This window comes from Coregonus clupeaformis, chromosome 12 (assembly GCF_020615455.1).
Source record: "Coregonus clupeaformis isolate EN_2021a chromosome 12, ASM2061545v1, whole genome shotgun sequence".
Lineage (NCBI taxonomy): Eukaryota > Metazoa > Chordata > Actinopteri > Salmoniformes > Salmonidae > Coregonus > Coregonus clupeaformis.
Window position 1 is genome coordinate 25,953,499 of NC_059203.1, and position 13,059 is coordinate 25,966,557.

General features: G+C 47.2%; 1 protein-coding gene across 2 annotated transcripts; it reads right to left on the reverse strand.

Moving 5' to 3' along the window:
* Positions 1 to 338: 338 nt before the first annotated feature.
* On the reverse strand, positions 339 to 7,755 carry LOC121578127. Of its 2 annotated transcripts, XM_041892243.1 has the most exons (6): positions 7,343 to 7,755; positions 5,044 to 5,303; positions 4,776 to 4,887; positions 2,803 to 2,898; positions 2,168 to 2,682; positions 339 to 1,986 (listed from the first exon to the last, which is right to left on the reverse strand). In XM_041892243.1, exons 1-6 carry the CDS (start codon positions 7,385 to 7,387, stop codon positions 576 to 578), a joined length of 2,439 nt encoding a protein of 812 aa, XP_041748177.1. In that variant the 5' UTR covers positions 7,388 to 7,755; the 3' UTR covers positions 339 to 575. The 2 variants fall into 2 exon arrangements, with proteins under 2 accessions (XP_041748177.1, XP_041748176.1); XM_041892242.1 differs by having other exon boundaries at positions 2,168 to 2,898.
* Between the last annotated feature and the right edge of the window lie 5,304 nt (positions 7,756 to 13,059).

Here is a 13,059-nt window from a genome sequence, read left to right on the forward strand (position 1 = left end):
AGCTGTGTTGTGGCATCTTATATCCTCTCCAGTAAGCTGCTGTTTTCTGGTGGATTATCTTACAGTACAGTATTGCTTTTAGAAATCTCAGTCACAACTTTAGTTGAGGCATAAAAGTCAAAACGTAAGAGTTTCATCAATGTCACCAGGCAGCATTTTTGCACAAAAAAATACCCAAAGATAAAATCAACAAAATGACATGATACTGTATTGTGTTTCGCAAATTGTTTCACAAACCCCATGAGCATGAGGTAGCCAGACATGGGGCAGACACACACACAGATTGATCCTCCCTCACACAGACACACAGATTGATCCTTCCTCCCTCACACACACACACAGATTGATCCTCCCTCACACAGACACACAGATTGATCCTCCCTCACACAGACACACAGATTGTAACAGATACACACTTGCAGTGTGTAACAGTAGTCAGTAAGAAGTTCTGACACATACACACACTTTGTCAGAGGTGCTGTACAGTGGTGACACACACACATACACTCACTCTCAAACAAAGCTATTGTCCATGGTGCTTTATGGTGGAAAAAACACACAGACACATACACACCCTATACAGTAGTGACAGTCAGTAGTGAGCTGGGACAGAGGGACATCTCCTCCCCGGTGCCCAGCCTCGTCCCATGAGTCAGCAACTCCTCCACCGTCGTCCAATCATCTAACAGCTTCCTGTTCCGCAGACGACTCAACTTCTTTTGGCTGAGTTCCAGCACCGTGCTGCACCGGCCATCTCCCAAAGACCCTCCCCCTCCTTCTCTGATAACTCCTCCTCTTGTGTTGACCCCTGCCTCTCTCCTAGATCCTGATCCTCCATTGGCTCCTGGCCGTGTGTAAGCCTGCTGCCCTCTGGCCTGCTGTTGTTGCTGTTTCTGCTCGCGGGCCAGTAGGAGGTGCTCCCGTCTCTCAGTGCGGCTCCAGTACCTCCCCCTCATCACCTCCTGGCTTTCCTCATCCGTACTCATCCCGCTGCGCTCGTCTGCTAGCCGTGATGCCCGGTCACGAAGAATCTGGTTCCTCACAGCCCTTGGGTTAGGGTTAGGAAGGTTGGGGTTGGTGTTAAGGGTAGGGTCAGGGTCAGGGTTGGGGTTAGGATTGGGGCCCATCCTGGACACTCCAACAACCCCAGCCCCGACCCCAATGTGGCCCTCCAGGGTGCTGTAGAGGCCCCCACCACCCCCGGACCCCTGGCGGGACAGACGGTTGGCTGGTTTAGGCCATGTCTCATGGATGTCTATGGATGTCTGGGGTGGGTGGCTGAGGGTGTGGAAGCGGTGCACCCCTCTTCCTCTCTCTCTTTGTCTTTCTCTTTCCCACTCTCTTTCTTTCTCTTTCTCTCGTTCTCTTTCCCGCTCTCTTTCTCGCTCCCTCTCTCTTTCTCGCTCCCTCTCTCTTTCTCTTTCTCTCTCTCGCTCCCTCTCCCACACTGGTAGGTCTGTCATGAAGCTCCTTTCCTGCTGCTGCCTCCTGTCGTTAACCAGCTGGTCACGATCTCCACTATTGTCCCAGTAATGTCCCCTGGGTAAGGGCACGGCCCCTCTGTGTTCCCCCGGAGAGGTTGCATGGTGCTGGGGTGAGAGGGCAAATCCTGCTGGGTGTGTGAGGACTAGTTCTGGTTCTCCCTCTTCAGGCAGGCCCAGCTCCAGGCCTCTAGATGGAGCTACTCCACAGTGCTGCAGGGTGGCGTAAGAGGGGGAGGACGGGTGACTGGCCCGTCTGACACGCTCCTGGGGTGGACCCCGGTGGTGCAGGGTCCTGCTTCTCCTCAGCTGACCCACCGAGCTGGAGCCATGGTGCTGCAGCGGAAGCCTGTGGTGGCCGGAGGGGGTACTGCAGGCGGAGAGGACAGGGGCGTGGACAGAGAGGGGGCCAGGGGTGTGCTGGGGGTTGAAGAGGGAGCCACTGCTGGAGCTGTGTCTGCTCAGACAGGGACGATCCGCCTTCCGGAACTGGACGGACGACACCCTGAAGATACAGAAAACAACTATTAGAAACGGAAGCGATAAATACAATGGTACAGTGTTGAACAACATGCATTATCATCGTTGAACACTGGACTGAACACTTTGAAGATGGGGTTTGGATGGTTATGGATCATGTTATCACGATAAGCTATGATAATCATAGTCTGGTGATAAACCCCTACCTGAAGAGTCCGCGGGATGAAGGGCCCATGGATGGAGCAGCCAGGCCAAGCGTGGGGCAGGAGTGCTGGGGCTGCGTGGTCAGTGCCTCAGGTATAGCCTCCAGCAGCTCTCTGTGGTTCTTCTGGCAGCTGTCGCGGCGCTCCCGTGCACAAACCTCCCCCTGGTGGTGCAGACGAGCGTTGTACAGGCACATACGTTTCTCTAACAGCCTCTGGAAACGGCGGAACTCTCCGGTGCTCACGCTGTAGAAGCCAGAGTCACTCAGCTCAGACGAGATGAAGGATTCAGAGGACGGAGAACCTCCACCTCCACCCCCTCCTCCGCTGACCACCAGGCCCCCACCGGAGCCTCCTCCCCTGGGGTGACACTCCTCCAGACCCCCCTCCTCAGTCTCCAGGCCAGAAAGGTCTCCCTGGTGCAGGCTACCGTCGGTCCAGCCCAGGCCACTGTCCAGCTCATGGTGGAGAGGTAGGTAGCCCAGAGGTTTCTCCAACATGTAGTCCTCATCCTCAGTCTGAAGGAGAGAGAGAGCGAGAGAGGGACAGAGCGAAAGAGGGAGAGAGAGAGAACACACAGTCACACACACATACAGTATGTAGATATACAGTACACACACGCACACAGACACACACACCTGGCTGAGGAAACTGCTGGGCTCCTCAAGGTTGGTGTTGCAGCAGCCAATCAGACAGCTCTGATCCCTTGGAACACGACGGGCAAGCTCCAGGTCCTTAAAGAGGGAGGGAGGGAGGGAGGGAGGGAGAGAGGGAGAGAGGGAGAGAGGGAGAGAGGGAGAGAGGGAGGGAGGGAGGGAGGGAGGGAGGGAGGGAGAGAGAGGGCGATGAGAGAATGAGAGAGCGGTTAATCAATGTTTAACTAACTGTGAATAATGTGTGTTTACGTGAATAAACAAGCATTTGATTTTTTTAATGCTAATTATAGAACTTTGGTTATGTAATTAAAATGTTCATATAGGCGATCAAGCCTTTATCCCCCCAAAAAATCCCTAAAATATCCCTATGTTATCAGGTGTCCTGATTATTAAGTATGGCTTTTAATGCAAGTGCATTACATGCTGTGGGTTTGCAATACATATTGACTGAACTGTAGTTTGTGTCTTGCAGCAGTGGTTAAATCAGTGTGTGCTGTAGACAGTAAATGTTTGTAGATGGGAGAGAGGAGTGTGTTTTTCCCTCTGTCTCTCTAAGCTGAGCATCCTTCCATTCTCCAAGGGGATTTCATTAGGCACAGCTCACATTCCGCCCACTGAACACGTGAGTGCTGTTTATGACTGTGTGACCGTGTGCACATGGGTGTGTGTGTGGCTAAGTGTGTTTGGGAATATACTGTGTATTGTGTGTTTGTTTGTGCTTGAGGATAAATGTGGTGATGATTTAGATGTAAATGTGATCATATCTTTGATTTGGTTAGTCTTCTTTTATTGATGCAGCATAGCATCCTGGCTGGGCATCCGGGCCTGAGCAATCACGCTTGTCTGTGTGTACTGTATGTGTGTGTGTGTGTGTGTGTGTGTGTGTGTGTGTGTGTGTATGTCTTTGTCTGTGTGTGTGTGTGCTTGTGAGTGAGTGAGTGTATGTGTGTGTGTGTATAGTTCCACTCAGGTCCCAGATGCTTGGCTGAGGGGAGCTGCTCCATTAAATAAAGGGGGAAAGGCTTTGTTTTACAGCCTGATCTACACTAGAGGAAATACAGCCTGATCTACACTAGAGGAAATACAGCCTGATCTACACTAGAGGAAATACAGCCTGATCTACACTAGAGGAAATACAGCCTGATCTACACTAGAGGAAATACTAAGCCCTACTGAAAAAGAAAAGCATATTTATAAAAAACAAACACATTTTGGCATTAAAGCCTTAATCACCGAACTTCAAGGGTGCTTTTCCTCCAAGAGAGACTCCAATATGGACTGGACGGCAGGTCTTTTGGACGTTAGCCCTGATTCAGACCAAACATTTGCAGCCTGGATCCTATTCAATCGAAAAGGATATCCGGATATCTACGGTTTATTCTCCACACACACACACACACCCTGGAGAAGTAAGCCCTGAACCTGCTCTAATGCAGTCCACTGTTCAAAGAGCACTGTGTACACTCTCACCTCCAGAGCCATATAACCCACCACTACACCCACACAAGCTCCGCAGTGTCGTTTTTTAAAACTGGACAGTTTTCTTCAATAGAATATGTATTTCCATCCTCTTAATGGACAGAACAACACAGACACACAGTATGCTGTAGTTCTAGCTATTTCCGTCACATGTACTGTACCATGCAATACAGTGGGTTCATTATATTGGCTCTATAATCACCAGTGACACAGGAAGTCATATCTGTCACAAATTATTAGTGGGGTGCAGGATTTAACACTGCTGTAAGGCCTTTAATTGATGTGTCTTGTCACTGATACAGGTACTGAGTGATGAATGGTGGTACACTCACAGACAGAGCGCCCACATATTGTACAACTTATTATAGCGTATGGCTTTGGCTGACAACATCAAGTCATTCTTTTTCATTCAAAACTAAAGCAAAATGAAATGGCATCCTACTACTACTAGTGTATGTGTGTGTGTTTTGTCTCACCTGGTAGCCCAGTGGATCCATGTCCACTATGTCTCGTGGAGCGTTGGGCAGGTACTCATATCTCCCGTTGTCACGGTGATCACGAGGCAGACTCATGTGGCTGCAGTAGTGTCTGAGAGAGAGAGATGTGGAGTCAATAAATCTAACATCTAGTGGAGTAAGATATTAGTGAATTTTATAGACATCTGAAGTGTGTACGTGTGTGAGAGAGAGAGACAGAGAGAGCATGTGTGAGCATTTGTCTGTGTGTTAGCATCTGTGACTCTACCTGTCCGGGTTGACCCTGGGCATGGTCCCAGCTGCTGTGACCCCCAGACTGTGCAGGGCCAGGTGGGGGGCCAGGGGGAGGGGCTCCCAGTGTCTTTCCGTCTGCGTGCTGCAGTCCTGTAGGCCATAACCCCTCCTACGCTGGCCCTTGATCTGCAGCGTGATTGGGTGCTCATAGGCAGCCAGGATTCTAAGAGCATCCCGTTTACTCAGGTGAGAAAGATCCCGTTTGGTTAGGTGACTCAGATCCCGCCCACTGACCTGTGAGGAGATACAGAGAGAGACAGATGACACCCTATTCCCCATGTAGTGCACCAGGGATGCATTGTGGGGGTTCAGAGGTGACTCATCTACCCTGTAGAACACTCAAATCAAGGGAGGGGATGTAGAGATGAAAACTAAAGGGTTCCAACCCAAGACGAGAAACAAAACATTTGGGATTCGATACCTGGCTTCTACGCTGTACCCCGATGCCAAGCATAGCACCAGAGCCATGCCACTAGAGCCGTGAGCTAACAACACATGACCAAACCCAACCAGAGTGACACAGTTGTATACAGCATTTCATAACTACTGCCCATCACTAACATGACTCACCACCTACTACAGTACACACACACACAACTACAGAGACAGCACAGGAGGCTGGTGAGAGGAGGACAGTTCATAATAATGTCTGGAATGGAGTGAATGGAATGGTATCAAACACATGGTAACATGTGTGTGATACCATTCCATTCACTCCATTCCAGCCATTACTATGAGCCCGTCCTCCCCAATTAAGGTGCCACCAGCCACCTGTAAGAGAGAGAGAGAGAGAAGTAAAGAGAGAATGAGAGAGCTGTGTAGATTACAGAGAGAGCACTGTGTGTGTGCCGTATTTCTCTTTGAGGGTAACTGCATAATGTGTTGTATTCAAACACAATCGAACAGTGTGTGTTTCTGATGTGTGTGTGTGTTTTTGTGCATCTGCTTGTCGACATGATCTGGAGCTGTTGTCTTGTCCTCTGATTTTCGAGACATGCTAACGTCATGAGGAGATACCCAGCCAAGCACACATCCAACTTTACCTGAGGCATGCTGTAACACACACACACACTGGCAATATTATGGTGGCCTTTTACTGCGTGCCATGTGCGCTGATACAAAATGGCAACGGTACAGAGAAGCTCTGTGGAGGAAGAGGCAGGGGACTGGGCATCACCCCACGACAGAAAGAGAGAGAGAGGAGGGGAGGAGACTGGGCATCACTCCATGGCAGAGAGAGAGAGAGAGAGAGAGAGAGAAGAGGCGCAGAGGGCAGGAGAAGAGAAGAAAGGAGCAGAGGAGAGGAGACTGGGCATCACCCCACGGCAGAAAGAGAGAGAGGAGGGGGGAGCAGAGAGGAGAGGAGAAGAGGAGAGGAGAGGAGAGAAGGGAGGAGAGGAGAGAAGGGAACAGAGGAGAGGAGAGAAGGGAGCAGAGGAGAGGAGATGATGAACAGTACAGATGGATGTGGAGAGGGATGTAATATAAGGTCAATAGATGGATATGAGAGAGAGAGATAGATAGGAAAGGAGAGAAGGAGAGAATTGAGAGAGGAAGGGAATTGAAAGAGAGAGAGAGAGAGAAAGAGTCACAGCTCTCAGTGGTGTTGGATGGGGAAAGCTGTCACTCCTTGTAATCATCAACGCTGGTCACAAGAGGCTGCCACACACACTCATACACACTGTCACACAAGGACATACACACTGTCACACAAGGACATACGCACACACACAACCCTGAATACCCCCAACAAAGAAAGCACAATCACGAGCCTCACCATGACACGAGCGATACATTTGGCTAGAACAGATCTGTCTGTAGACACGATCTTTCTAGAAGAAGATAGAACTCTTTCATACACATATGGTCATTTCTCTGATAATAAGATATGCGCCTGTCTAACTCTTATTATGTACTATTCTCACAAGCACACTCACAGACTCCCACATATTGACACACACCCGCATGCATGCATGCACACGCGCACACACAAACATGCACACGTACACACAGAGAGAGAGAGAGAGAGAGAGAGAGAGAGCAGGCATCATGTCATGGTGTGTATTCTGTGATCTCCTTGATCATCTACATGCACCCAGAGTTCCCCACAACCCTGCCTCTATCCATAAATCACATCTACACATTTGCCCCCACACACACACACACACACACAGATGCGCATCGCAGGAAAGAATGCACATGCACGCAGGCATGCACGCACCACACACACGCGCACCACACACACACACAGATTTAGAAGGGTGCACACTAACCCCCATTCCATCGCTGAACCACGGCCCTGAGAGCCGACAGCCCATTGCCACGGCAACGGATGAGCGCTGAGTCCGAGGGTTCCCTCCGTTTTAAAGACGGGCGCAGACAACAAGAGGAAGAGGAGGACGAGGAGTGATGAAGGATCCAGCTCGGGCATAGACCCCTGTGCTCCAGCAGAGACAGAGAAAGATCTCAATGCTCTCTCTCTCTCTTCTCTCCCTCTCTCCTTCAGGCTCTCTGTTTCTCCCTTGTTTTCTCTCTCTCTTTCTCCTTCTGTCTCTCTCCCTACCAGAGACAGAGGCAGCCTCTGCTAACACCCAGAGAGACAGTAGGCACTCTCTTGCTCTCAGCGCTCTCTCTCCGCTTGCTCACTATCTCCCTCTCTCTTTCCCTCTCACACACACTCTTTCTCACTCTCTCAACTGTCATTCTCCCCCCCATATCTATCACACTCTCTCTCTCCTTCCTTCCCTCTATATCTCTCCCTCCTTTCTTCTGTGCCAGTCTTGTGTTGAGGCTCCACCCCCTCTTGCACAGATAGTGCATAGTAACCCTGCTGGACTGTGAATCTACACACACGCATGTACGCACACACAGACACGCGTGCATGCACACACACACACTTTGTGATTGGTCACCTGCTCTGGGTTATCAGTTTATCACATGGCCAGGCTAGGGGGTAGATGAGAGGGGTAACCTCCCCCTGCAGGGTTTTCCTCAGATGGAGGGAGATTCTTCTCTGTCTAATACAGGCTCTCATACGCTCTCCTCTGCTCTCTCTCCCGCTCCATCTTTTTCCTGTTCTTATACTCTCCTTCTCTCATTCCTGTACCTCCCTCCCTCTTTCACACCCTTCCCTTTCTCTGCCTCTAAAATACAGTTATCTTCCTTGTTATCCATCCCCCATCACTCTCCCTCCCTCCTGCTCTCACTCTTTATTCTGTAGAAGCATCATGAGCTGGAAGAGGAACACAGGAAGCAGCTCACATATGAACACATATTGTATACAGTACCAAGACAGATAGTGTACAGTATGTTGCCCCCACACATATAATGAATAATCAGTTCATTGTAGCAGCGCTGTGTACTAATAATAATTTACAGAGGCAGGCATGGAGATGATGGATGGATGAGAAAAGGAGAGATGGAGAGATTGATAGGTGAGAGATGGATGTAGGTTTGATTACATCCGACCAGGGGCGGTGTGTTCAATAGGGCGATATGGGCGACGCACTGCCAAACGGGAAAAGGAAGGGATTTTTTTTCTAATCAATTATATCACGGCAACAGTAGTTATCAGTGTTCTAATCTGATCTGACTGCCACTAAATGTCAAATCAGGCTAAAGTCGTGCTTCAAATGGCCCCGCCCGTTTTTGGGGCGATTTCAGTCATGTTGAAAATCGCCCAGAAGTCTGTCATAGACTCCCATGTAAAATCTATTTTTTTCAAATTTCAAAGCTTTCAATACAATCTCTATGGGTGTCTGTGGGCTTGCACTTACGCGCTTTCGTCATACGTGACGTAACCATGAACGTAACTAAGAAAATAGCGGCTAGCAGCGTCTCTGTTGCGACCTGCAGTGTGGCGTTATCTTATGTTTTTAATTTGTACACTTAGTGGCGTTATTTTATGTTTTTAATTTGTACACTTAGTTTACAAACATTCTGCCAACCATGGATTTCCAGTGGTGGGTTTTGGACTGATCTTGTTGATCGTGTACATACCCGCTACGAACGGACTAAATAATGAAAACGCTGCTGGCAGCGGAATCCAATAAAGCTGGGAGACTTGGCTGGATGACAGAGTCCCGGACAGAGAAGTGGAGCCGGCCGGCTTCACCCTGGTCAGAGCGGACCGCGATCTGACACAGTCACAGGGAAAATCGATCCTGGTAAGAGAGCGACTCTGTACCCCCGACATTGAACTGCTTTCTGTGTCACTGCGACCTTACTATCTGCCCCGTGAGTTCCCCCAATTGTTTGTTACCGTTGTGTACTGTTGATAATCACAAGTTTACTGGAGAACTGAGACCAAGTAGAGACTTTGGACAGGGTGGATATGGTATAATAAAGGCAGTTTATTCAGAGGTAAAGATATCTGGAATCGCGTGCACGGACTCGTTCGTCAAACTCTTAGGGAGCTATCTGAAGAGAGCCCCGAAAACATTGTGTGCAGACATTTTATACAATAAATGATGTAGGTTGAATCTAGTAGTTCTGATCTTCTGATTGGTCCTGATGAGTTGGGCGAGGTCCCCTCCACTGTTGCATTGGCTCTGAGTCGGGTTCTCTGTCTTCAAATGTTCAGCCTAAAGAGAGGGGATTTTTGTGTGTGTGTGTGTGTGTGTTTAACAGTGATGATGTGTGTTTGTGTGTGTTATCAGTGATGATGTGTGTGTGTGTGTGTGTGTGTGTGTGTGTGTGTGTGTGTGTGTCCTCAGAGCAAGAACTCGTGAGTTGGAAGAACTGAGAGACCTATGGCGTGGGTGTTGTCCTTGGCCACCTGCTGACAAGGCTGACAAGATAGGACTCTTTTGTCCATTGTTATAGGATAGGAACAGCATTGATTGAAAACAAACGCCCAACACAAAATGGGTCATGCACAAGATTTTAGTCAGACCAAGCTATAACATTATATATTTACTACGACAGTACATTCAACCAAAAGCTAATATAACAAAGGCATCAGAGATTATTTATAATCTGTCACAGAAACTGGAATCCATCTCCCCAGATCAGTCAATAAATGCTTCTGGTATTGACTTATATGCTGCCCCTGTCTTCATGTTGTTGCTGGACATATCTTTTTTAAAATGTGTGTAGGTCACCTAAATCATCAGAAAAATTGCCCCTCCTGAGAATTTTTTCAGGAGCCGCCACTGCATCCGACTCATCCTCTGTAACCCCTCACACACTGTGCCTTGCCCTGGATACCAACATCAGCTCGACAATGAAATGTAAACGTTAACTGTAACGCAAGTGTGTGCTTACTGTGCCTTTTCCACATTTTGTTGTGTTACAGCCTGAATTTAAAATGGATTACATTTAGATTTTGTGTCACTGGCCTACACACAATACCCCAAAGTGTTAAAGTGGAATTATGTTTTTAGATTTTTTAAAACTACTTAATAAAAAAGGAAAAGCTGAAATGTCTTGAGTCAATAAGTATTCAACCCCTTTGTTATGGCAAGCCTAAATAAGTTCAGGAGTAAAAATTTGCTTAACAAGTCACATAAGTTGCATGTGTGCAATAATAGTGTCAAACATGATTTTTGAATGACTATCTCTGTACCCTACACATACAGTCGTGGTCAAAAGTTTTGAGAATGACACAAATATAAATTTTCACAAAGTCTGCTGCCTCAGTTTTTATGATGGCAATTTGCATATACTCCAGAATGTTATGAAGAGTGATCAGATGAATTGCAATTAATTGCAAAGTCCCTCTTTGCCATGAAAATGAACTTAATCCCCAAAAAACATTTCCACTGCATTTCAGCCCTGCCACAAAAGGACCAGCTGACATCATGTCAGTGATTCTCTCGTTAACACAGGTGAGAGTGTTGACGAGGACAAGGCTGGAGATCACTTTGTCATGCTGATTGAGTTAGAATAACAGACTGGAAGCTTTAAAAGGAGGGTGGTGCTTGAAATCATTGTTCTTCCTCTGTTAACCATGGTTACCTGAAAGGAAACACTTGCTGTCATCATTGCTTTACACAAAAAGGGCTTCACAGGCAAGGATATTGCTGCTAGTAAGATTGCACCTAAATCAACCATTTATCTGATCATCAAGAACTTCAAGGAGAGAGGTTCAATTGTTGTGAAGAAGGCTTCAGGGTGCCCAAGAAAGTCCAGCAAGCGCCAGGACCTTCTCCTAAAGTTGATTCAGCTGCGGGATCGGGGCACCACCAGTGCAGAGCTTGCTCAGGAATGGCAGCAGGCAGGTGTGAGTGCATCTGCACGCACAGTGAGGCGAATACTTTTAGAGGATGGCCTGGTGTCAAGAAGGGCAGCGAGGAAGCCACTTCTCTCCAGGAAAAACATCAGGAACAGACTGATATTCTGCAAAAGGTACAGGGATTGGACTGCTGAGGACTGGGGTAAAGTCAATTTCTCGGATGAATCCCCTTTCCGATTGTTTGGGGCATCCGGAAAGCTTGTCCAGAGAAGACAAGGTGAGTGCTACCATCAGTCCTGTGTCATGCCAACAGTAAAGCATCCTGAGACCATTCATGTGTGGGGTTGCTTCTCAGCCAAGGGAGTGGGCTCACTCACAATTTTGCCTAAGAACACAGCCATGAATAAAGAATGGTACCAACACATCCTCCGAGAGCAACTTCTCCCAACCATCCAAGAACCAGCATGATGGAGCACCTTGCCATAAGGCAAAAGTGATAACTAAGTGGCTCGGGGAACAAAACATCGACATTTTGGGTCCATGGCCAGGAAACTCCCCAGACCTTAATCCCATTGAGAACTTGTGGTCAATCCTCAAGAGGCGGGTGGACAAACAAAATCCCACAAGTTCTGACAAACTCCAAGCATTGATTATGCAAGAATGGGCTGCAATCAGTCAGCATGTGGCCCAGAAGTTAATTGACAGCATGCCAGGGTGGATTGCAGAGGTCTTGAAAAAGAAGGGTCAACACTGCAAATATTGACTCTTTGCATAAACATAATGTAATTGTCAATAAAAGCCTTTGACACTTATGGAAAGCTTCTAATTATACTTCAGTATACCATATTAAGATCTGACTAAAATATCTAAAAACACTGAAGCAGCAAACTTTGTGAAGACCAATACTTGTGTCATTCTCAAAACTTTTGACCACGACTGTACAATTATCTGTAAGGTCCCTCAGTCGAGCCGTGAATTTCAAACAGATTCAACCACAAAGACTAGCGAGGTTTTCCAATGCCTCGCAAAGAAGGGCACCTATTGGTAGATGGGTAAAAATTAAAAAGCAGACATTGAATATCTCTTTGAGCAAGACAACATGGAATTTTCCTGTGGCCTAGTTACTGTTTTGACTTAAATGGGCTTGAAAATCTATGGCAAGACTTGAAAATGGCTGTCTAGCAATGATCAACTACCAACTTGAGAGAGCTTGAAGAATTTTAAAAAGAATAATGTGCAAATATTGTACAATCCTGGTGTGCAAAGCTCTTAGAGACTTACCCAGAAAGACTCAGCTGTAATCGGTGGAAAATGGTGGTTCTAACATGCATTGACTCAGGGGTGTGAATACTTATGTAAATTAGATATTTGAAGAAAATAACATTACATTTTTAATTTAGGCCGTACCACAAAATGTGGAATAAGTCAAGGGGTATGAATACTTTCTGAAGGTACTGTACATGCATGCGAGTGTATAAATGTGTGTGCAAAAATGTATTTTTAATTTATGTGTGTACTGTGTGTTTGTTACATTTACAGTGCATTCGGAAAGTATTCAGACCCCTTGACTTTTTCCACATTTTGTTACGCTACAACCTTATTCTAAAATTGATTAAATTGTTTTATTTCATCATCAATATAAACACAATACCCCATAATGACAAAGCAAAAACTGAAATATCACATTTACATAAGTATTCAGACCCTTTACTCAGTACTTTGTTGAAGCACCTTTGGCAGCGATTACAGCCTCGACTCTTCTTGGGTATGATGCTACAAGCTTGGCACACCTGTATTTGGGGAGTTTCTCCCATT